Consider the following 26,120-nt stretch of genomic DNA (forward strand, 5'->3'; position numbering starts at 1 on the left):
ACGAATGGAGTACATAGCTCTCTGCCCAATTGCCGATAAAATAATCATCGTTCATACGATTTTTAACAGTCATTTTATTATTCTCATAATACAGAATATATGAGGCAGGGCAGGCAATATCGAGAATATTGTAGAAAAATGCTAGAGGCCACCTTTGAGTTGATCTTTTTGTAGTATATCTACCAAGCATTTTATGCATAGTGTCTACTCCAGCTTTAGACCAGTTATAGAACTCAATAATTTCGGGTTTTTTCTTTGCACTACCACTAGTTTTAGCTTCATGATGCATTGATGATAGAATAATTACTACCTTGATTTTTCTGGCACATAACTACATAGGGTAAGTTTTACGTGGAAGCCAAACACAGTCGATAACTCTTCTCGCGTTTTCGATACAGCCATTGCTGGTGGAATGTATGTTTTATTTTTCTTCAAGGTGCCAGCAATTGTCAAGTTCCAAGATAGTAAAAATTTTGCCAGTGGAAGAGCAGTGAAGAAATTATCCATTGTAATGTTTCTACCGGTTCCTCCATATGGAGCCACCAAGTCTTTGACAACTCTTTCACCAACGTTTTACTCACGACCATCTTTCGATTTTCCACTGTAAAGCTGTCCAGTAAGTCGATACGAATTTTCAGCATCACATATCCACCATACTTTACTTCCATATCTAGTTCGACCTCAATATGGATAAAGTTGCTCGTCAATTGTCAGGTATTCTGTTGGCTTATAATGTTTTGCTAAATTACTATTCAACATTGTCCAACAAACGTCTCGTATTGGAGCAGCTTTATCATTCTCCAAGGGCTGAGCTTGAGTATTGGCATCATATTGACTTGCACATCTGCCACGCTATAGGTGGGTACCCTGGTACCCGGTAGTTGAACGAATAGTAAAAGTTTGGTCAATGACCGGACGGTTAAGCAAGAATTGATCTAATTATTAATGTAAGCCTTCATATGAAGTAATAAACCTTAATATTCATATTTTAGCTACTCTAACCCTGTAATGATTTTTAAAATTTTCCATTCGATGTGATACATTTTGTCGATACGAGTTTTTCGGCCGCTAAAATGAATGATATCAAATATGAGTTATGTTGTAACGTTCTCAGACTATGTATTCATTTTGAAAAAAGGCTAAGTTTGAAATTCCCTGTAACGGCGTGGTGTCACACCAAAAAGTAAATAATTTAATCAGCCGACTCCATTCACAAACTTTTTACTTGTTCGGTTTAGTTACAAAATATGTTCATATTTCAATTTAAACTTTCTGCCTGTCGTCTGGGTGGAGAAAAACTTTATTTTTCCATTAGAGTCGTCAAGGAGTTATTAATCGTTGTCGGTTCTTCCAAACTTTATTTTACCAGATTATTTTTAATCGAAGATATTGGGTTCATTTCAAATTACAAACTTTTTCCAAAGGACAGTTATTTCTTTTGGGTGTTAAATTTCGTTCCAATAACCGAATCATACTTTTTCGTCTTTAACTTTTAACTTTAATTAATTTATCATTATTAAGAAAAAATTAAAAGGTGTTTTTGAATGTTGTTCAACTTGCTTTAAACAGTAAAAGTGTTCTATAGGAAATTGGTTAAATTACTCTACTATAAAATTAATGTCTCAATAAAAATACATTTACCAAAAAAATTGAACCGACTTCAAAAATTAGGAAGTGGCTAAAAAGCATGATTATTTTTTACTTCTTAGCCACTTCCTTATTTTTTAAGTCGGTTCAATTTTTTTTATAAAATAATTTTGTTTTTCTCTTTTTAGTGGATAGACCAAGTAAAATTGCATAAGCTCAGCGATAACATTATACATAAATATCTGATTATTATAGATAAAAAATATGTGGGAACATTGTACGGGCCTTTGAAACTTGAGCGTTTCCCCGAGATCCTCAGAAAAAGGCACTTTTTCGAATAAAAAAGAATTTTGAAAATCGGCCCACAGTTGACGGAGAAATCGGCTAACGTACATTAAAAAGTATATATATATATATATATATAGAACCTCCTCCTTTTTCGAAGTCGGTTAAAAAACAAATTCACATTTCATATGACAAAAACCAAAATAACTTCCCTATCAATTAAATAGCAAGTACTAATACAATAAAGGGTATTAACAAAGACTATTCTCTATAAAGAAAACATTTAAATATTTAGATATGAAATCAGTCTACGAAATAAAATTACAATTATCAGTTGTATATCCTTATCAGTTTCTCTCTGTGACAGTGGTTTGTGCTTTAACCGATGTATAAATCAATAATCTGGGTACAATAACAGGAGAGCCGAGAGAATTCTCATCAATCAAGTATACTCATATTGATAATTAATATAATTCTGTTTCATCGGTATTGTAAATTATTGGAATTAATTGACGTTATCATAAATACCACCAAAACAAATTAATTAAACTGAATAATGTAAACTATTGACTGGAAATTTAGAAAAAAACTATATAAGCAAAAAATATTTTTAATAACTAACATTACACGATTAGTCAATATTCGAAGGACTACTCTCTTTTTGAGGAAAACGGGAGCACCGGGAGGCGTGAAATTCAACACGATTGAAGCTTATATTGAGGAGTAATTTTTAGATCTAAAATATTTGTGTAATAAGCCCTACAAATAAATTAATTCCAATATAACGAACTATATCCAAATCATGCAACCAGGAATAGCCGTCAGATCGGTGAAACGAAATATATAGTCTGTTCAAAGTTATTTTGTACATACGTCATCTAAATCTGTGACATCAAAACGTCGCAATGTTGCCGCATCAGCTCTGAGTTTTAGTTCAATTTGGCTTTAACATACAACAATTCCAATCTAAATAAAATAATTAAACAAAATTATTATCAAGTATAATTTATTTTAACATTATGGTACATCTAAATACTACAATTAATTATACAGCCACAATAGTTTATAGGTTAGAGTTATAACTTCTTATCACTATTGCTTTCAAGACTTTTGCATACCTCTGACAACCGGATGACTTTGACAGGCTCAATCGTTTACGTGTTCGAACTATTCAGACAGCATTGTGTCTCATTTTAACTAGAATAAAATGAGATGGAAAATATTGTCTGACTCTAAAACGAATTTACAAATTGCGACAGGCAATCCGTTAAACATCTTGATGACGTATGTACAAAAAAACTTTGAATAGACTATATAAACAAACATTTTCACTACTTTTATTGGACGTGGCCGACCCGCTGCCAACTCCAATTCTGATACATTATATTATTCACCGGTTCTGTTGTACGTGAATAATGCAACTACATTGTGACATAAATCTGACAGCGCTGTACCGCTAAATACCGACACAGCGATTTTGAATCAGAAGTTCTTGCGTTTTGTATTTGAAAGTATATTAACATGGAGAGTGACTTGTGGAGACCCTCTAAGATTTTGTATCACTTATAGTTATTCCGGTATTGTTGGAAATATTAAATAATTTTGATAATATTAACATATCATTTTTAAATTATTCCCTTTACTCTATTATTAGAGAAATATGATTAACATAAAAAATTGTAGTCGAATTTGAACCACAGCGCAATTACTAGTACTAATTAAAATAATAATCATGCAAAAATAACATGTCAATTGAAAAGTCCCCGATCTGACACATAGATGGCGTTATTAGAATTAAATCAATATATTATTTAGTTCGCCCTAACCCTCAGAAGATGCGTCTATAAATTTGAAGGCTGTCGGATTATTAGTTTGTGAATTATAGAATTTTGAGTGAAGCAACTTTTGTTATTGTGAAAAAAATGGATAAAAAGGAATTTCGAGTGTTGATAAAACATTGCTTTTGAAGGGAAAAATATAGTGAAAGCAAAAACTTGGCTTGATGCCGAGTTTCCAATTTCGAGTTTGACACTACTCCAGGAAAATCAACCATCAAGGATTGGTATACTAAGTTTAGACGTGGTGAAATGAACACCGAAGACAATGAACGCAGTGGATACCCAAAAGTGGTTGTTACCGACGAAAACATTTAAAAAATCCACAAAATTGGACTTCGAATTGTTTCCTCATCCACCGTGTTCTCCAGACCTCGCCCCCAGCGACTATTTCCTGTTCTCAGATCTCAAAAGAATGCTCGCTGGGAAGAATTGTTCGTCGAATAAAGATGTGATCGCCGAAACTGAGGCCTACTTTGAAGCAAAGGACAAATCGTCCTACAAAATGGTATCGAAAAGTTGGAGGGTCTCTATAATCAGTTTATCACCCTTGAAGGGAATTATGTTGAACAAAAAAAAAATAAATTTGCCAAAAAAAATTGTTTTACTATGGTAGGCCGAGGACTTTTCAATTGACCTGTTAGTGTAAAATTGTATTAATTTTAAAGTATTAAAGCTTAAAGATAAGTTTAAAGAACATGTAAAAATATGACGTTAATTCAGATAGCATAACTAACCTGCGCTGCCACCAAATACAAACTTCAAACCATTAGGAATAGGTTTTAGGTCCTGGTTGGTACCCATTAATTATGCGTTCATTGTAGATGCTTAAGAAAATCACTAGAATTTATATTATTTGATAATATGGTAAGTTATTTTTATGACAATTTCTTAATAATAACTTGACAGTAATAGAAGTAAGGTTAAGTTCCACCTAGTGATAACGTTAATATCTAATTGTAGTTTTAAAATGCGCCAGGTGCTTTAATGCCTAACCTTAATACCTTAATTTGTTGGTATTTTAAAGCATCAATACAACTAATCTGAAGTTAAAGTGAGCCTTGTAAACTATAAACCCATTATTTTTACTAGGAAATGATAACAATTACGTTTTTTATAACTCACTATATTAATGTGAAATTTAAGGAGTTACTCCGAAATATTAGAATTAGAATGCGCTGAATTAGACGCAAGAGTGTCTTTTAATAGCTTTGAAGAATAAATCTAGACGGTGAGTATAATCATGGTTAATTATTCCATAAAAAAACGACTGAAACGACTGTGTCGAGGAACATGTATATTCCAGTGTTCTCTAAAAAATATTTGATCACAGCTTATTCCACATGTTAACAAAGATAATTTGAACAGCACTTGAATTAAAATCAATAAAAACTAATTTAAAATTAACCCACTAGTAATAATATTTGAAGCGAAATTTTCTAATAACTTTTTGGTCTAATAAACTTATTATCAATGCATCAAAATACATTATTTATTCAATCTTATTATGTTCTGTTTTCTTTTCTTCCATAATTATGATAATATTATTTAATATTATAATGATAAAGCACGTGCTTTATCTTTAATAAAAGATTAGATTATAATTCGAATACATCATAATCAAACAAAAATAAGCATTTATTTTAAATTAATTTTAGTTTTATTAAAAACATTAAACTAACGTGTAAACGGATATTTCATATTTTCATTTAACAATATTTCTATAGTATTTTTAGTTGGAAGTATAATTTAACATTTTTTACAATAACTACTTACAACAATCAATTGTTATTTAACTATGTTATTTATTATATCACTTTTAAATTTTATTTTGTCTATTTTACTCGAAAACAAAAGTAAAAAATTTTAAATTTGAATATTAACGAATTTTTGTATCAAAACCATTTTTTAGCAAGACACATCTCGTTTTGATTTAAGTTATACATCGATTCCGGATTTCATAATAGGATAGGTAGTAGTAGAAATTCTAAGGCGTCTTGAAAGTGTAGTTGGTTGGTGTAGTTTATAAATTGGGGAATAATTATGCAAACATTAAATGGCTGACTAATGTTTGTGGTCCTCAGTAGATAATTTAAACTACAACAATCAACAACTATAATTTCAACAGGATAGCGTAATATACATAATTATCGAGCAGATAGTCGACCTCTATAAGTTGAATTAAATAACAGTGTTATTAGTTTTTCCGGAAATCTTATTGTTGGTCACAATTATGCCATTTTTGGTATTGGACTATTATCATATTATAAAAATTTGTTAAATACCCATGCTATTTCAATGATTAATAAATTGATATACAATTACAAATTTTAAATTAAAATTAGCATTCATAAATGATCACAAGATAATATTTTGAATAAATAATATTGTTATCTAATAGATCACTTACACTATATATGCATTGTTATAGCTTAAATATAAATCTATCCAATTATCCATTGAAAAGTCCCTGCCCTGACACATAGATTGCGCTACTAGAATTAAATCCATATATTTTTTAAATAGCCCAAACCCTCAAAAGATACCTGTATAAATTGGACAGCTGTCGGATTATTAGTTTGTGAAAGAAATTGATAAAAAGGAATTTTGCGTGTTAATAAAATATTACTTTATGAAGGGAAATAATACAGTTGAAGCAAAAACTTTGTTTGATGCCGAGTTTTTGGACACTGCTCTAGGAAAATCAACCATTAAGGGTTGGTATGCTAAATATAGACGTGGTGAAATGGGCACCGAATACGGTGAACGCAGTGGACTCCCAAAAGAGGTTGAAACCGACGAAAACATTAAAAAAATTCACAAAATGATTTTGAATGGCCCTAAATTGAAATTAACTGAAATATCAGTCACTTTAAAGATATCAACTGAACGTGTACATCAAATCGTTCACGAATATTTGGGTATAAGAAAGCTCTGTGCAAAGTGGGTGCCGCTCGAGCTACTTTTTGACTAAAAACATCGACGAGTTGATGGTTCGGAGCAGTGTTCGAAGATGATCAAGCGTAATAGCAGACCCGAGTCGTTACGTCAATATGTGATGATGGATGAAACATGGCTCCATCATTTCACTCCGAAGTCCCATCGACAGTCATCCAAGTAGACTGCACACGATGAACCCGCTCCAAAGCGTGGGAAAACGCAACAGTCGGCTGGCAAGGCGTCTGTATTTTGGGATGCGCATGGAATAATTTTCATGGACTACCTTGAAAAAGGAAGGACGATCAACAACGACTATTACATAGCGTTATTTAACCGTTTGAAAAACCGTCGAAATCGCCGAAAAACAGCCGCATTTAAAGAAAAAAAAAGTGCTGCTTCACCAAGACAATTCACCGTTTCGCAAGTCAGTGAAAACGATGGCAGAAATCCATGAATTGGGCTTCGCATTGCTTCCTCATCTGCCGTATTTTCCAGATCTGGCCCCCAGTGACTATTTCCTATTCTCAGATCCCAAAAGAATGCTTGCTTGGAAGAAATTTTCGTCGAATGAAGAGGTTATCGCCAAAACTGTGGCCTATTTTGAAGCAAAGGACAAATTGTACTACCAATTGTAAATGGCATCGAAAAGTTGGAGGGTTGCTATAATCAGTGTATGACCTTTGAAAGGTTTTATGTTGAATTAAAAAATTAATTTTGCCTAAAACTATGTTTTACTATGGTAGGCCGGGGACTTTTCAATTGACTTATTATCATAATATGCTATCAAATCAACTATACTGATACTACATATTCTATATTGATTTATACTGGCGTTTTATAGGTAATTTACAATTTAAAAAACTTGGAATCAATCCAAAGCATTCAAGTTATCGCTGTAATGTAATTTTATGAGCGTAAAGAATATATCGTGACTTCACTTCAATAATGTATAGCAACGATTAAATTTATCGGCTTTGAAATATTACCTGTACACTCTATAATCAATTTCCAATTAAGGTTCATAAACTTATCTAGTCGGAAAACGGGCGACCCGCTTTTCTAGGTCAATAAAACCGAATCAAACATCAGACAATTTAATAATAGCCGGTTACGTAAACAGTTTACGCTGATAATTGATATAATTCAACAAACAATTCTAGGGTTATTCGATTGGTGTCCTTTTGATGGTGGTATTGAAACTACGCGGGTAGATTTTTGTTTCTTGTTCGATTTATTTAAGAGAATAAAATAAAACTTTCTATTTTTTTTTATATATTAATTACATTGATTTGATTAAATATTTTTTAATCTGAAGTGTTGAGTACTGTAGATATCATATTCGCTTTCAATGAAGCTTGAACGAATTTAAAAATTATTCTAATATAATGGTTGAGATGTTGGCTTAATTTCTCAAAGTGTTTACATATAAAATAATTCATGCATGAAAAACGTTATCAAGCAAATCACTGTCGGTACTATTCTAGATTCTCACTGCAACATTAAGTACACTATATAATATATTTCAACATATCTATTTAAAGTTATAAAACTATTTTTATAGCATGGTAAAATATTTGAAATCTCGAACAGTGTTTCAATACCGATCTAAATCTAAATCGTTAAACCCTGCTGTCATAAGCTTCACACAGCATTCGATGACCTTCAGCTTCATTACTTAACCTTAAAACTTCCCTCTAATACGATTTACTTTCAACCCTTCAAAAAAATGTTTTGTTCATACTTCGGCGAAGTGTTACATATTGAAAACTGGAGAACGTCAGTATCAGTCAGTAAAGCCTTATGTAATAACGCTTTAAAATTAATGAACACAGTTTTTTTTTAATAAAATTAAATAAAGTTTAAACCTGATTTACTTCCTCATGTCCTTTTTTCACATTTAATACTATTCGAACTATGCGAAAACATTCCTGACATTCGGTTTCCATTATCAGTTCCCAATTAAATCGGATATATGGAGCCTGCTGACCAATAAGTTTTCGCTTGGTGGCGCTTCATATTAATCTCGCTTTATAAAAGCAGTCGCAAGCTATCGAATCGTGCCGGAATTGGAAATGGAGGAATATCGTTTAAAATCCATGACAATATAAGTTTCTTTGTCCTACATCAATTTCGACGTCGATTGAAAGGAGATTATCCTCGTGTTGTTCCTCTGTTTCTCCGACTGAACTGGATTTAATCTGTCGGATTTACTCCCACTGTCATATCGTACGTTTTATAGCGGGGGAATTATGGGTATGTCTTTCGTAAGTAAGCTGTTTTAATCCAAACGATATTTAAAACATTATCAATGAACATGAAACTTTTTTTTAATCACAGTTAAGGAATAGAACTTGTAGATGCGATTCATCATGGCTATAACGCCATCCTGCTGAAACCACATCTTGTCCATGACCATATCTTTCAATTTTATCTAAGGGCAAGGAAACATAATGGATGAATTTTGTGAAAAGAGGCCCTGATGAATATCTGATTTGCACGGGTTTCCTCAGCGCACTTAGTAAAATCAAATCATACTCATATAATAATCTAGTAATCTGTCTTTAGAAACTTATTGCACTAGATAACATAATTTGCCTTCCATAAATTCCCAGCCATAAGGGAATTAAGAGTTTAGGGTAAATAATGTGGCTCGGTAAATGGAGGTAAAACGAAATGAAACAGTGGTGTTTACATTATGTGATCGTTATTTATTGGCTATATAAAAAAATGTGAAAATACAATTAGATAAAACGGATGGTAGCGGTGTTACCTGGAGACGAGGCTAGAACAGTCGATGGTGGCACGTCTAAACCAAACGCTAGTCGAGTACTGAATGATCGAAATACCCTTCAATAACATCCCAGATAAACGTCTCGGGGTTGCCGCCAGCTATTCGTTGTCGGGTTCTAGTTGGCGCTGCTGGCACCCCGCCCGTGTTCAACATCTGGGATTATTTTTCTGGGTATTTTGTAGACCGTTATTCCACGATGTAAAATTCGACATGCCTCAAGGTCGCTACAAGAGAAATGAGATTGTTTTTTCTCATGACCAAAGGTGTCATTTCAGTTAGCCTTTATAATCAACACATCTTACAATTCAAATATAATACTTAAAATCGAGAACGCAACAATTCCATGGCTGGATAACGTGTCGTACCCTAGACTCGACTTCAACCGATGGTTCGGTTAGCATTCCCAAATCCAGAAAGGTTCGGGGATAGCAAAACCTGCTATCTTCTCTGATCTGCCTTCTAACAGAATTCCCATCTCCCTCAAATCCTTATTTTACAAGATGTTAATTCGGTTCGTACTCCTATAGGGATCTAATGTCTACATCAAGCTTATTACACCCAAACAGGTGAAACGGCTTCAAGTTTTCCAAAATAACCTCATTAGGAGAATCTTAAACGCGCGATGGTTTGTCAGAAATGATCAAATTCATAGGGAAATTGACACTCCAGAAATCAGGCACTTCATATCATAGTAATACCACAATCAACAACTCAGCTCAAGTTCTTCTGAACCGCGTCACCGCTAACCTCCCTATTTTCTAGGCTGAAACGACCTCATCTATCGCTGCAGTCATAACTTTTACCCCCATAGGACAGTATCCAGTCGTGTGTTAAGTCAAGTTCGCAAATCAATAGTTAGTTTCACTATCTGTTATTTCGCCGAGTCCTCGTACCCAATAACGGCTACCCGATCAGCGGGTGTTATATATCCTAATTTAATGCAGTAGCAGTAGCGACCCACAGGTGTCAACCGTGAAGCGGTTTCGGTTTAGTGTATTGGTACGCCCAGAGGCAGTGCCACATAACCCGGTCCAACTTGTCACTTCAGGGCAAGTCTCCGCGACCAAGTATATGTCATGTATTCCACCACCTGGTATTGACAAAATTTACAAAAGAAAACGAAAAGAAATGTAATAATAAACTGTAACCAATAGAAAACCCTTTATTCTCCTTCATTATCCTCTCCAAACGCAGATCTTGACAAGATCAACCATTATCGCATTATGCTAGGACATTGCAAATTTACAGCTCACGCTACCGAGGGTAGACTCTCCTTCTTCGAAATTTTGTACTTCACATACAAATCGAATGCCACTCTTATCACCATATTGATATCTGATCCTGATTTCCCCCACCGCACTTCTTAATTCAGACAGCTTAAGAAAAACTCCTTAGAGTACTTGAAAACCTTGACATGCAAAATTACCCTATATATTTGATCTAGAATATTGCTATCTAAAACCACTTGTCATCTACACTGCTCTATTAACATCATATTACTGAATTATATCAATCATTGATTAATTAAGCCGATTATATCGAATTAACTCTATATTTCTATATCTATACGAAATTCGATATATCCCCTTTGTTTCATATATTTCGATATGTAGAAATTGTTTATCGTGTTTTAATTTTTCATCATAAAAATTTGATTCATAATCATTTGATCATAAAAATAGTTACAAACAGTATCAGAGTACAAGATAGTTTCAGGTTTATAAATTAATTTCGAAGGATTTACAGCAAATGGATTTATTGAGTATTAAATCGCATGGGGTATATTTGTAATCAACTTCGTGTTGAAGTCTCAGGCAAAAAAATTGTTCAGTACGTTACTGTCTGAAGTTTATAGCAACCAATGTCTATTGATTTCAACATATAAACACCGAAGACAAAGAGCGTTCTGAAGAGTCAAAAAATTTGAAGTCGGTAACTTGAAGGCATTGCTCGATGAATCCATCAATTGGGATTGCTATGGACTACAATTGATATGTTTGAGCACTGCTCGAAAAACATTGTCATTCTTCAGAATGACAACGTTCAAGCATCCAAAACTTGTCAAATCATAGTTGCTCCTTCTGGTAACTTATTCCGAGATTCGACATCCAACTGATCGTTACATAATATTCTGTTTCAGTTTCATCATTCTCAGTTTTAATTTCACATATTTTGAATATTTCTTAGATGTACTAAGTAGCTAGAGTGAACCTTTTCGTTAAAACATTATTTTACAATTACTCCCAAAGTGATTCTAGTGCGTTGGAATATATCAAAAACTTAGTACAGTGGTTTAAAAAAATTTTAGACTATAGGATACGTCTTCAAGTTAAATATAAGTTAATAAATATAAAGGGTTTTAAATTTAATTTTCCTGAAAAACTATTTTATTTTATGGAAAGCAGAAGCGAGTTGTTGAAAGGCACTATAAAGCGACGCTGAAGGTTTTATCTATTACAAAACAGGTAAAAACCCATATCTCAAAGATGTATTTTTTTGGACATCCCACTCGTTGTACCATAATAATAAAAAGCATGGCCCTCTTCGTAAACAGATCCGTAGCAGTAGCGAATTGTAACAAATTTGTGTATACATTACCTGAAACTAAAAAATGTTTTACCTTAAGTTACATTGAAATTACGCAAATTGATTGCAGTTCTTTTCCTTATTTTTTGAAAAAAAACTATTTTAAAATGTTTATAAATAACGTAATTATTTGTCAATCTTTACACCCCAATGTACGTCTACGGATACGTTATTTGAGAAACTATATATATCAAGTTTTAAAACGTATACAGCCCCATGTTTTAAGCCACATTTATCCTCCTTGGATTTCTAACTTTTGTCAAAACTCAAAAAAATATATTTCGTAGAAAATAGTTCATCATTTCTTAGAGAGTGGTATTTTGATAACTTCTGGAAAAGAACGAAAATACCATATGGATTCCTTAAACTGAGAATCGTTAAAGAAATGTATTGATTTGGGGAAATTTACATTGAAAAATAAAGGAGTTTTTATTGATATAAATATATTTTTTCACAACTGCAAGCTTAATAACATTCGATGTGATCTGAGTACAAAATCGAATATGAAACGAAGTCACACAAAATAGAAACTTTTTTATTTTTTTATAATAAATTGAAAATGACGTTTTGTTTAGTCAAGCATTCTTCCAAAAGAGTTCGTGAATGTGTTTTCTTTCTAGTTCTTGTAACATAATCGAAAATACAAATAAACATGACATTCAATAACAACGCATCAAGTATTGAAGTTTTTTATAAAACTACGTTGCCGCAAAGTGCTACTTCAATAAAAGACCATTCAAATTAAAAGGGAATTCGCCGAACCCTTCTGAAGTTACGCCCGGTTAATTTAGATTCTATAAATAGTCGATGCATAGCTTTTTTCAGAATCCAATACGTGTGTCAGTCTATCCGAATGGAGCGAAAATTAGAAACATTTCAACGCGAACGTTGAAACGGGAATAAACTATCTGGAAAAAGCCTTTAAATCGTAAATTGGATTTTACAATTCGAACTAGTTCAATTAAAAGCTACTGAATACCATTTATAGCTACATCGTATTTCTAATTACAATAGTTTATCACTGGAAAAACTCATAGACAATGACCGAATTCATTTGACTATCTGTTTTTTTTTAATACGATTAGAATAGGTATAATAATTATAATAATCATAAAATGATCCTTTTATAATAATAATGTATTAGACATATTTTAAAATTGCAGATAAAACGATATTTAACAAAATTAGTTATCAAACAAATTAAAACGATATTTAACAAAATTAGTTATCAAACAAATCAAAAGATTAAAGAATATGAACAGAGTTGCTTCGAAAAATATGTGAGTATATTAAGACCGGAAGCAGACAAAGATTAATCGCTAAGGAAAGTCACTCGAATATTGTATATAGAATATACAATAGATATAAATCTTGTTTATCAGCTCGATGTAGCTGTAAATCTGATTCACTCAATGGAGGTTGCCACAGAACTTGACAACAATCTCAATCCTAAAAAGGCTTCTGGAATTAATGAAATATCACCTCGGTTATTGAAAGAGCTGCCACGACAAGCACTAATCGTGACATATATGTATGATGCCTTTTAAAACCTGACTGATATGAATAATTTTGCTTAAAGGACAATTGACAAACTGACAGAACAAGTTGGACCTTACAAACCAATTTGGCTGCTACCTGCCATATCAAATTTATTTGAGAAACTGTTGTTAAATCTTATTAAATCATTTATAGAAATACTAGATTTACAGTTTGCAATTCGAAATCACCACTCGACAATCGTACAAGTACACAAAGTTACAGCGGTTGTTGAAACGACATTCGAATAGACGAAATACTTCCCTGCAATATTCCTGGATGTCTCATAAGCTTTTTACCGGGTATAGCTCTTGCAATTAATCTATAAAATGAGGCAATTGATCCCGCGGAATTACTCTTAACTTTTTGAATTATTATTATTATTGGGATATTCTCAACACTTAAATATATTTCGACTAAACCACAGGTTAGTCTTCTAAACATTCCTGTATCTTCTCTATACTTCTGATATTCCAACAACAAATGAAACAGTACTTGGAACATTTGTCGACGATAGATTTATTTGTACGTGTAAATTAATTTTGCATTGTGGTGAAATGACAAAACTCGACTTATATCACTTAACAGATGCCCGATTTCTCAAGCAGAATCAGCTAAATACCTCGGAATAGTGTTTAAAATAGAAACAATATGTCAGACCAAAATCAGACTAGATTAGACTCGATGTCAAGCAGCTTTACTAGTTAGTCGGAAGATACTCTCAACTTGACGTAAAATTAAAGAGATTGGTGCACTAGTCAATGATAAGGACAATTAGGACCAATGGTATGCAAATATTGAGTTGCTCTAAAACATGAAACCAACTAGTAATTGAACGCGCCCAAAACAATGTTCTACTTTTAATTATCAATGCTTATCGCTACGTAACCAACAAAGAGCTGCATGATTACTTCGAAATTAAATACATATATATATATATATATATATATATATATATATATATATATATATATATATAAAGATAAAGATTGTGCTAAGCATATCTATCTAGTAATTACTAAGCTACAAATAAAAGCAAAAAATTCGCTATATTAAGTCAGAAGAACAAAAAACAGAAGCTTCCTCCTACTGTTCCTAATCCGACAAGGAAAATGATCCCAGTCACGCCAGTAACCAGGCTGGGTAAGACCGGATATCTTCTGGGATGATTTCTCTAAAGTTAGTCACTCGGCAGTCGGTAGGCTTTAATGCTGATGGTCGTGGTTGGGAGCCCACGTTAAACTGTAGGTCCAGTCCAGATAAACCCAGAGTTGGTAAAAGGAGACTTTAAAATATATATAAAAAAAAAACAGAAGCATTAAGGGATATTGACATCACTTAACTTTTAACGTTTTAGAGTATTTCTATTATATTTGGATAATTTGTCATACATTTCAGAGTTAAAAAATCTGTTACCTACAGAAATAATGAACTAGGGTTCATCAAGGCAAATAACCCAAGTTTGTCATTTGTTTGTAATAATAAGAACGATACATACCAATATACAACCCCTGAATAGGGGTAACTCTAGCTGAAATAATAATTATAAAATGAATAATGGAACTTTTATAGTAGTGAAATGAGTGAGAATCTCAGACACTCGAACGATGGAATGTGGTAGAATATTGATGAACAATAAATAAAAATATTATCAATGTAACTTTGAAACTAATAAGTTCAGGTAATAACTCTAAATATCTAAGTATCGAGTAGCAGCAAAATCACCAATTGGTAACATAATTTGTACTTAAGAATACTTAAACACATTAAGATCTCCTATAAATTTATAAGCTATATCTGTGCTTCCTTCCTTTTGTTTTACATAACTTCAATAATAATCAATTAACCTGGTGAGGTATAGCCTATCGAACTCTTTGATATATCAGATGATGAACCAGTATTTAAAGTACTAGATGTTTGATATTGGCATTTTGTAATGTAACCATGATCAAATTGGATTGACAATTATAAAAGGCTCCAACTTAATTAACATTTTCCTTGTATTCGGAATATATATGGTCATGCCTTAATGAACAGCAGTGATGTTCATTTAATTCAGTTAGAATGCCATTTTATTCGATCTGGTTCGTATCTCAACTTGTCCACTTGTACAACTAGACCCATCATATTATATTAAATATCATTTGCAATATTATTTTGTAACTGAAAAAAGAACACAATTGTTATAAACTCATAAACACAATGACTATAATAAATGAGTGTTATAAATAAAAAAAAAGTGTTATAAATAACAATGCGGGACAAAATTAGAAAATTACAAATACATGAAAATTTAGCTGTTTCCAATAAATATGTAATGGTCATGTACAAAAACAATGAAAAACCTCCTTTTTTCATTTAAATTATTAAACATTAAAAATTAAATTAACTAGACAATATATTAACAAAAATAAAACAAATTAAATTTAAAAACACAACTATTATATTTCAATTTCCAATTAATATTTTTCTAATAGAATTTGCTTTTTCTCGTTTGATTCAAACCAATAAAAAGTTGTTAATTTAATTTTCCATTAACAGAAACTTTATTAATCAACCACACCCACGAATTGCACATTTGTGAATCTAATTTTCAATTAAACCAACTTACAAAGTTTTAACAACCATTGAATAGAACCGAATGTAAATCGATTAAGTACGATTACTGAAATTAGATTTAGGCAAATTATTATTTTAAAATCAATTTTAAGCTATATTTACTATTATTATTTAAAAATGTTTGGTCTCATGATGCAATATTTATGATTTAACTCGCCAAAAAAGGCAATTTTCAATCCTTTCATTTAATTTCTCGCTTATGTCCACAAACACCGAACAACTTTTTCAATACCGAAAGTGCATATTTGCATTTTGAGCTCGGATTTTCCAATTCACACAGGAAGTTTTACCATCGGTCCAGGATTTCTGCATACAGTTGGATTTACACGAATTTAAAAATAACCACTATTTTAAACAAAGCGTTTTTGTTTGGATATTGTTATAATGGCATTACGGTGATCCATATTGTCTATAACTGGATTTAGAGTAAAATAGTTTTTATTATGTACCTCTGGCTAAAAGGTCCACGTTCTGCTATGAGAGTCGCCAATTCGAATCCCGGTATATAAACATACTTTATGTTTGTGATCGACAACTTCTGTCCCAGAATAAGCTATCCAAGATTTCTAATATGGTAACCTGTCAATCGGTAGATTAAAAAATTCAGGAGGTTGACGACACTAAAATACTTATATAGGCTGTCCAATAAAAGAGCAAATGATGGTCATCCAAATTTATAACGTCAGGACGTCGTCAAATTTTATTTTGACACATAGCAAAATATTAATATGTATAAAATAGTTTATCCTTCTCTGTTCTGATAGGTCACTGTTTGTTTTTTTTTTTTTAATTAAACAGCTTCAATCTGTTGGCGCAGCTCCCAACCCTCTACGTGTATATATTGCTGAAACTAGAGATGACTCTGATACGTTATGCTATGCCTTAAGTTATTTCGTGCTTTACTACATATTTGCTGCTCATCCTTTGAGTAATATTAAATATTTGCTCTAGAATAAACATAACAGAAATACGGGCAAAAGTCCCGCTACCATTGACGCAATTTCCGTTGGATGGCAACAATAGAACTATTATTTTCAATAAATATTGTCACGATCTCTGATCTTTCTTGTTGCGTATATTTATCCATAATAAAATTTGGGGGTCTACACAATATAATGATTAAAACGAAACTGAGCTAAACGTCAGCAAAAAGGTAGGGGAACTTTTGCCTCATCCTGTATATTCCAAATTTGTAATTGAAATTTAAGTCCATAAATAAATGTTCTAAAATTAAATACGTCTTTGCAGAGAAATGCACTTACATTTTTCAATCCAACGCGTGTTTACAATATACAGTACAGTTGAATTGTTTCGTCGTAATAAAGACTAAGTATGATACTTTTTATTTTCATTATTTTTTATCAAACGTAAATTCAATGATATTCCAGAGTGAAGAAAAAATAAACAATTGTTAAAACGTTTACGTTAACTTTGAATTATATTTATAAAGATAATGGTATCTTAAAAAAAACTCTTTTAAGATTTTTTCTATGATTATTTTCTACTTCTTCTTTACATAGTTATTTCTCAGGCCTCGGTGTTTCTTTTTCATTTTCTAGAAGTATACGCAAAAACAAATTTTGTTATTAAACTATAAGGATAAAACTGGTAACAGCGTTACCTTTGTATAGTTGATCGGATCACGTCTATGCTCTTCGATAATGTTAAATAAATTATCCCTTGAATATCGTTTTAGACCAACGTTTCCCTGTTACCACTTCTTCGTTTTAAACGGCTTTGGTGTCACTGCTCGCATTCCTTACGTGTGTTAATTTCAAGCATAATATTATGGAGCAATCTATGATATCATATTAGTTAACATAACATGTTTCAATAAGAACGGGTCGATGTTGAAGTGGAATATAAGATATATCAACGAAATTATTTTATATGTAGTTATATATATGATACAACATCGTTCAAATATCACGAATGGTGGCATAACTCTGTCGCTGAACTTAAAAAGCCCACCTCTAAACGTTAACTTTTTGTAGACACATTACATTTTTGTATGATATTGACAAATAAACTCATTAACATCGTCATTATTCCAAAAATGTGTTCAGTAACTGAATATAAATAGGACGCCCAAACTACATGGCTGCCACTGCTGTAATTACCAACTAAATATCATTTTAACAACTATATCACATTTTTATACTAAAATACGTGGCTTATTGTTTATATTTTGAATATTATTAGGCTACTTTTGGCATTCCCAACTGGAAGTTTGACATTTATAACAATAAAATTCTTCAGAACATTTTTGCACACACTTGCAGTGACTTGAAATCTTTGTCTCAGTGAAAAGGTGTGTGTTAACTGACGAGCCGTTTCGTGTAATGAATTATAACAACTTTCAACGTGGTTTCAAAGACAGAAGAGCAAAGTTCGACTTACTTCGACTTTTGGCGATGAATCCTTGACCACTAGGAAGCTCTGGTATAGCGAGTATTATCATGTAACTAACCGCGAAATTGAGCCATCCTGGAGCATTAGTATGATGAAAATCAATATATTGCTTGAAAATTTTGCTGTAAAAAATACTTATTCACGTTAGATTCCACATAATTGGACAAAAGTTTAAATAAATACTCAAAGAGTACAATCGCTCTGTATTAAAATCTATAGATAATATACAGGTGATACATCTTGGATATATTCGTATAAGTCCCAATTGAAACATTAATAGGTCTTTCAAGACAAGATATATTCGACTAAAATGATTCGTGCGCACAGTACCCTGAAGCAAATAATGGCCTCTTTCTTCAGAATAACTGGGCAGGTAGCAACCGTATCATTATAGCAACGTACTATGGTACGAATTGTTTATTTACTACAAGTACTTCATGAAATTCTAAAAAATCAAATCTGAATTACAAGAACAAAGTTTTTCGGTGCCTGAAGAAGCCGTCGATGTGTTCGGTTTTTTTAGATACCCAAATATCAGATGCAAAACTATCATGGAGAATAATTTTATAAACCATAAAATCATTTTCGTTGACAAATTACCGTCTTTTCATTATTAGGCTCAAAATATAAATAACAACCCTCGTAGTTCTCTTCTTACGATTTACAAATCTCCATTTCTCATTAATAAATTGTTCAATACTGTTTCCAAACAAACAGGCATTTTTTCTGATAAGCGTTGTCTACATTGTTTTTACAGAAATTTGGTATCCGTGTTTTTCTTTCATTTCTTTTAAGTGTAACTAAAAATATCACCCCAAAAGAACTCACGATAACGTTTTTACTCACGTTAACGTCAACATTTCCCCCCTCGAAAATAAATTATTAATAAACCCAATTTATAAATAATTCCGTTTCGCGTCATTTAAAATTAATGATCCCCACAATAAATATCATCGTAGCAGATAAACCATCAGCCAGTTTTGTTAGGATAAACAACTTTCATAATTGGACCCTAAGACCACATCATTTGTTTTGTAGGATTCCGAACATCTTGAACAAACATTTAAAGGTTTTCTGCTAATCTCGGCCCATTTTACCCTTATTTAGCGCCTGCTGTTCACAATCGTTTAGCAACGCCCGCAAAATTTCCCTCAGTCCACCGAAGATTAAAGTTGTCTGTGGTCTGAAAACAATATACGAATTACGAACAAGTGTTTATTTTTTCACAAAAAAAGAAACAACACATTTGGTGTATAGTATAAAGTAATCCAATTGTACTATTATTAAATAGCTTTTCTTTTTTATAAAACATTTCTGAACTAAATATGTTATAACTGATATATTTATGTATTCATTTTAGAGATAATATCTAGGGTTAGAGATAAATATAAAGGCATAAATTGGACATAAAACCTTTATAGTGAAAATTTTATTCACCGTACTGCCCATTTACAACTGCTATCTATCTATATCTATATCTATATCTATATTACTGCTGCTATCATCCCATTTTTGATTACATTTCATTATATTGCGAATTCTATATAAAAAACGAAGTATCAAGTAGTTGATCATATATTGTAACAAGTAGTAATCAGATGGAACACGGTCTGGAGAAAACGGTTGATGGTGTAGTATCTCCCATTTTAATGATTCCAAATATATTTTCACTGGTTTTGATCGTGCGTTGTCATGCTGATGAATAAGATTCTTGCGTCTTTACTCGTATTCCAACCATTTTTGGTAGCTATTGCAGAATTGTAGTTGATAGCGATTGATTGGAAAAAAACCCATTGATGGTTTCATCGAGTAATGCTTTCGAGTCCCCGCCTTTAAAATGTTTTGCCTGTCCAGAACGCTCTTTGTCTTTGGTGTCAAAATAATCAGTTTCGAAAGTAATATTCATATATTAAAATCAATAGAGCAAAGTTGCGATAAGCTTCACATAGCATTCGATGGCCTTGGGCTGCCGTTTTCTTCAAATATAAGTTAAAAAAGTAATAGTAGCGACTTGTTGTTCAAAAATGTTCAACACACTGAAAAAATAATTTGTTCGCACTTCGACGAAGTGACAAACGCTGAAATATGATGCCTGTCAGTACTGCTTCAGCATGAAGCTGATTAGCAATGTACCAGATGCGATTAGTAAACAGTAACATCATTATATAATACAAATCCTTCAAAATATATTCATATGACGGTAATTCAACAAAAATATAAATTCTTCACATTCTTGAATGTTGAGACAGTATTCTTCATGATGCAGTCGTTACGTGAAGCCTTATAGTTCAAAAACTAATGAAGAAAAAGCCTAAAATTATTGAAAACTGAGGGATCACCTGCTATTGTAAATATCAATGAATCTAGTTAAAACAAGTGCCGGAGTTCAACTTCTTGGGACCAGTATTACATAAAAAGAAAGTAGCATTTACTGCTGAAATTATAAGCCAAATCGGCTAAACCACAAAAGACGTTGCTTCTCTTATTTGATGGAAGAGAGGAATGCGTGCGGAAGAGAGGATATATTAAAATAAAAGTTCGCAATTGTTGCTCTGAGATTAGAACATTGTTACAGTCTGACATTTAATATCTGGAGCTCAAATACGATGCTTAGCAAACATTCTAATTTTTTTCCGATATCGTATGTTTCCATCATGTTCATCTCTGTTGCCCCTTTTTACACTGGCTCAGAGGAATCTTATACACTCTTATTATCTTTAGATCGTTTTAACTTTGGTGTTAAGGAACACCTTCTTTTGTCATTTGAATATGACGTTAATGTGTTTCTTTATGGTAGGGTACTACGACTGCGGTCTATTGTTTCCTAAAAAAGCAGAAAAATCTTTAAGGAAATCTCTCTGATCTTATTATAATCTTTTCCTTTCTTGTAGCATATTAGTGTAATTCATCATTTCGTAATTCAAAGAAAGAACACATCTGAGTGATTAAGTTCATTATCAAATGAGTTAAATTCGAATAGGATGAATACACGTAAATTGAGATAACAAGAATTCACATCCGATCATTTTGATATAGGTGTCGGCGTGACCATCTATTGGTATATGTCCATTTGTATGGGTTTCCTGTAAACCTGATATCATAGCTGCCGAAAGCTCCGAACAAACCGGGCCAACAACAGACAGCGAATAACTTTTAATGTTCTACTTTAATTTCAAGAAAAATGTGGCGAAAAGTTTGCTGTGTAAACCTTATCGCAACTATACTCTATCTATGCATCTAAATAATGGTTTCGGCGTTTTAAAAGTGGTGATTTTGACACCGACCACAAAGATCGTTGTGAACAGATAAAAAAATTCAAGACCAGGATTTGAAGGAATTACTCAATGAGCATTGCACGAAAATCGACCGGAATACAAGCAAAGACACAAAAATGTTATACTTCAGCATACCTTGCTCCTTTTGATTACTAATTATTCCAATATATGTGTCATAGCCTGTCTGTACAAGGCTTCACCTCTTATGAAGATATCAAAAAGGGTCAATTCGTGAATAGTCCCAAAACATACATCATTATGTCGAGATGAAACGCGTAAATTGCTTGAACGATGGTTAAAAGTAGCGGCTATCGTAACTATATAAAACTGTATAAAAGTAACTTTAAATAAAATTAATTTTCACGATTTTGACAATAAAGCTTCAGAGATAAAGAAATTTCCTTTAAAACCTTTTCTGGCTATTTATTAATGCCTGAAGTATACATAAAATGATAAAAGCAACAATCTAAAAGTCACAGGCGGAGGCAAGAGTCTCTAAAAAATGTCGCGCTGAAGATTCGTAATCTAGATAAGTACTCCTCTCTTACAAAGTAAAGAAAGTCAAACAAAATGTTTTCGCCAAATTGCTGCTGTTCGAAAAAACGAGACTTTTACCATTTTTCTAACATTTCCTATTTTTTTAATTTAATAATAATTAGTGTTGAGAACTATCGACTGAAATTGACTATCGACTGTATAGTAATTGAGTACTTTTTACAATCGACTGTTTCAGTAGCTATTTTTGGTTTGACTGATTTTACTACTTTTTACCAGTGACTGTTTCAGTCGGTATCTTCGGTCCGACTGATTTTGTTACTATGTACTATCGACTGTTTCAGTCGTACTTTTAGTTTCTATTTTTAGTTCTATTTGTTTCATTGGACTAATTTTTAGCGTTCTGGCTGTCGTCCTAGCCGCGACCTTGACAAAAATGTATCCAATTTATGCTTACCTAGATTTATATGTAATATATGTAGTTTTATGATTTCTTTTTGGTTTGCTTGTAAATGACAATATATTGTATAATAATATTATAGCATTTTAGTACGATATTTTTCAAGATTGTTAAAGTACTAGAGTAAAAAGATTAAAATTGGGATTACTCTCTCGATTTTTGTTAAAAAATGTTTCCGTTCATTAATAAATAAACATTTATATAATTTCATTGAGATCATTTTTGATTTTGTCATGGATTAGTTTTTTTTTCTATGATTAAATATATGTTACATCTCTAGGTTTTGTTTAAGTTCTACTGTATTGTTTATATTTATTATAGTATATCATTTAAAAATAGCAATTAATGCATTAAAATATAATAAAACATTTGTGGGCTATTATTCCATTCCATAGAAAAATTCTATTCCTTTTTAATGAATCACAGAACATTCAAATATAAAAGTAATTCTACTTCGTTTAAAATTAAATTATAAATTGCCTGTTATGTATATTTATTATAATAGTATTCAGTAATTATTTTTTCCTTCTCTTTTTTAATGTTAGTTCCTAAAGGAATTTATACATCTCCGTCTCACTTATACTACCGTTAGAAAATATAACCACATATAAAAGTAACTGCCTCGAGGAATTATCTTTCCTCTCTCACAATTTATTCAGGAAAGGATTTGTACATCTTCGTCTGACATCACGAATTCAAAAAAAAAGTTAAACCGTGCATTTGACATAGTAATTACTAATCAGTTATTAAATTTCTTATGAAATATAAAATAAAAAAGTCGTAAAGTATAAATATTTGTTCATATAAAGTTCTAGAAATACAACAGCATAACGTAGAAAAAAACATGTTCAGTAAATTCAGGTAATATGTCTTGGATTAAGGCTGTTAATGCCTTGGATATTCTACGAGCACAATTAGAGAGCTGTAAGTTCTAAGTTCTTATCTAAGGATTAAATAGAAAAGTTTTGGCAAATTTGGGAATCGGACGCCTTGGGGAAACATAGAAATAAAACAGCTATAGGAAAGGGCCGACCCCAAGGAACAGTTCTGAATTGAAAATGACGTCGAAATGCGAGTACTTTTTTAATGGTTTCGAACATAAATATTTAGCGTTGGTTCTCCGAGGTATTATTTCATAATTGAATTTTATATTCCTTGCGCACAGGTAGGGTCCCTTAGACAAAAACTTTTCGAAATTTTTATGAATAAAACTCGAGGTTATATTAAACAAAGACCCAACATTATTTTTCGGTTCTAATTTACTTCTAGTTTTCGAAGCTAAGTAGTAAAATCAATTAAGTGGTTGAATTTAATTCAACACAATTTAATTTAACAGTTCATATAAAATTAAATTGAATAAAATACCAAGTGTACCCAAAGTCATTTCTGATTTTCCTAGTTCATGTCGCTAGGCTTAGGCTTAAGTATCTAACAGGGGTGTGCAAATCCAATGGTAAGTAGTGGGGCAATGTTTCGCTTAGTTCAATCATTGGCGGCGCTGACAACGTAAATTTGATTGGTTAGTTTAAAATAGTTATGTAGAAACCTGTACGGAAAATACTTTGCTTTGATTGATCTGCCATTTCGCCTGATTACTCTGTGACGTCACATTTATTGGCCAATAGTATTTAAATAAAAATCAAATTTAATTTTTAAAATTAAATTATTAAAATAAAATTTTATACAAATATACATAAGTGTAAATAATATAAATATATAGAAACAAAAAGCAAAACAAACAATTATAAACTCTATTCTAGGCAATATTAAAATATCTATAATTCTTCTATAACGCCTTCCCATATTTGTTTAGTGCCATCAATTTTATGGGATCTATTACAGTTCTAACTTATCTTTTTATACTGAAGATAAACTTTAAATCATTCCCTGTTGATATTGCATTAACTTCATTAAACCAAAAATACAATCACACTTTATAATAACTTTTAAAAATTGGTCTTGAAAATCATTATGGATTGGACAGTTGAAACACTAACAATGTATGTGTTTTTTTAAAGATATTTAGATTTTAGAATATTTAATTTGTGGAACTACTTAATATAGAATGTAGACAAATATTGCATATTGTCTCTTTTTCAGAAGTTTTGTTATATAGCCTGAATTAAGACTAAAATACAATATTGGACTCTTGTTCTTCTGGAACTGAAAATGTAGACTCAACTGGTGATTTGACAACCTCAAGTGGTAGTAGATCTCCCGTTAAAAAAGAAAAAAAATGTAATTTTATGTAAATTTAGACAAAATAGATTTCTTTAACGTAATAAATCCCCTAAAAGTAGCAACTAAATTTTTAATTGATTGCACCGTAACAAATATTTTCTTACAAGGCAATCAAATATAAATTATCTAACATGTTCATCTTCTTCACAATTTCCTCCGGGAGAATGATGTGAAAAAATTGAAGTGATGATATGATTAAAAGATTAAAAGATTAAAATTAAGATTCTTTTATAGATTTTTCGAGCATACTAGGTGAAGGATGCTGTTTCTACCTCCTTGACCTCTAATAGATCCAACAAAATTCTTTAAGAAATCTTGGTTAAGATTTGTTAAACAAATGTAGGTATTTGTAAATTTAGACAAAATAAATTTCTTTATGGTAATAAATCCCCTAAAAGTAACAATTAAATTTTTAATTGATGGCACCGTAACAAATATTTTCTTACAAGGCAATCAAATTTAAATATAGAATAGCTTTACTATAAAATTATTAAACACTGATTGTTCTAAAAAGTTAAAAATATTACACATATTTTAGGGATATTTTACAATTAAAAGTAGTATTTATTACTACTAATTATCCAGTTATCTTAATTATTACCTTCTTGTAAGACTTCTTTATGTAGAGACATCACACTGACAGCGTACGAACAACTTGGTAGATTAACAGAATTTTATTACTACTAACATCTTCATATGTAGGTTTTGATTTTCTGTCAACAAACAATATATAAACAGACATGTAGTAGACAGATAATTTTATATGTACCTGATAAAAACAATGTTGGATAAGCATTTACCCTAAGACATGTTCGTGAAGGAAGGATAATTCTAAATTTTTCACTAAAGTGCTCATGACAGACACCATGACGTTGATATATTTGCATTGTGGTTTATCCAGGTAACTTACTACTATTTACTTGATCAACCCATTTTTGGAAACGAGCGAGATCATTCTTTGGAAAACAATGTCTAATTTCCGTAGTAGATTTTTACCTCGATACACTACATCTTTTACTACACTGACGCATTGTCATCAATTTTAATATTATTACTCC

The 26,120-nt window shown here is 31.7% G+C and overlaps 2 protein-coding genes across 4 annotated transcripts in view; one reads left to right on the forward strand and one right to left on the reverse strand.

Moving 5' to 3' along the window:
- LOC143195854 (mitochondrial 2-oxoglutarate/malate carrier protein-like) overlaps window positions 1–4,780 on the reverse strand; it is a 33,839-nt gene extending 29,059 nt beyond the window's left edge. The window contains exon 1 of the mRNA XM_076403329.1: window positions 4,445–4,780. Within this exon, the coding sequence (XP_076259444.1) occupies window positions 4,445–4,511 (67 nt within the window). The 5' untranslated portion in view covers window positions 4,512–4,780. The remainder of the gene's footprint in view (window positions 1–4,444) is intronic.
- Window positions 1–26,120, forward strand: part of LOC143195855 (uncharacterized) — a 192,023-nt gene that overhangs the window by 69,502 nt on the left and 96,401 nt on the right. The window lies entirely within an intron of this gene.

Source organism: Rhynchophorus ferrugineus, unplaced genomic scaffold, assembly GCF_030347505.1.
Source record: "Rhynchophorus ferrugineus isolate W39M unplaced genomic scaffold, kcgeb_rfMv2 rfM4, whole genome shotgun sequence".
Classification (NCBI taxonomy): Eukaryota; Metazoa; Arthropoda; class Insecta; order Coleoptera; family Curculionidae; genus Rhynchophorus; species Rhynchophorus ferrugineus.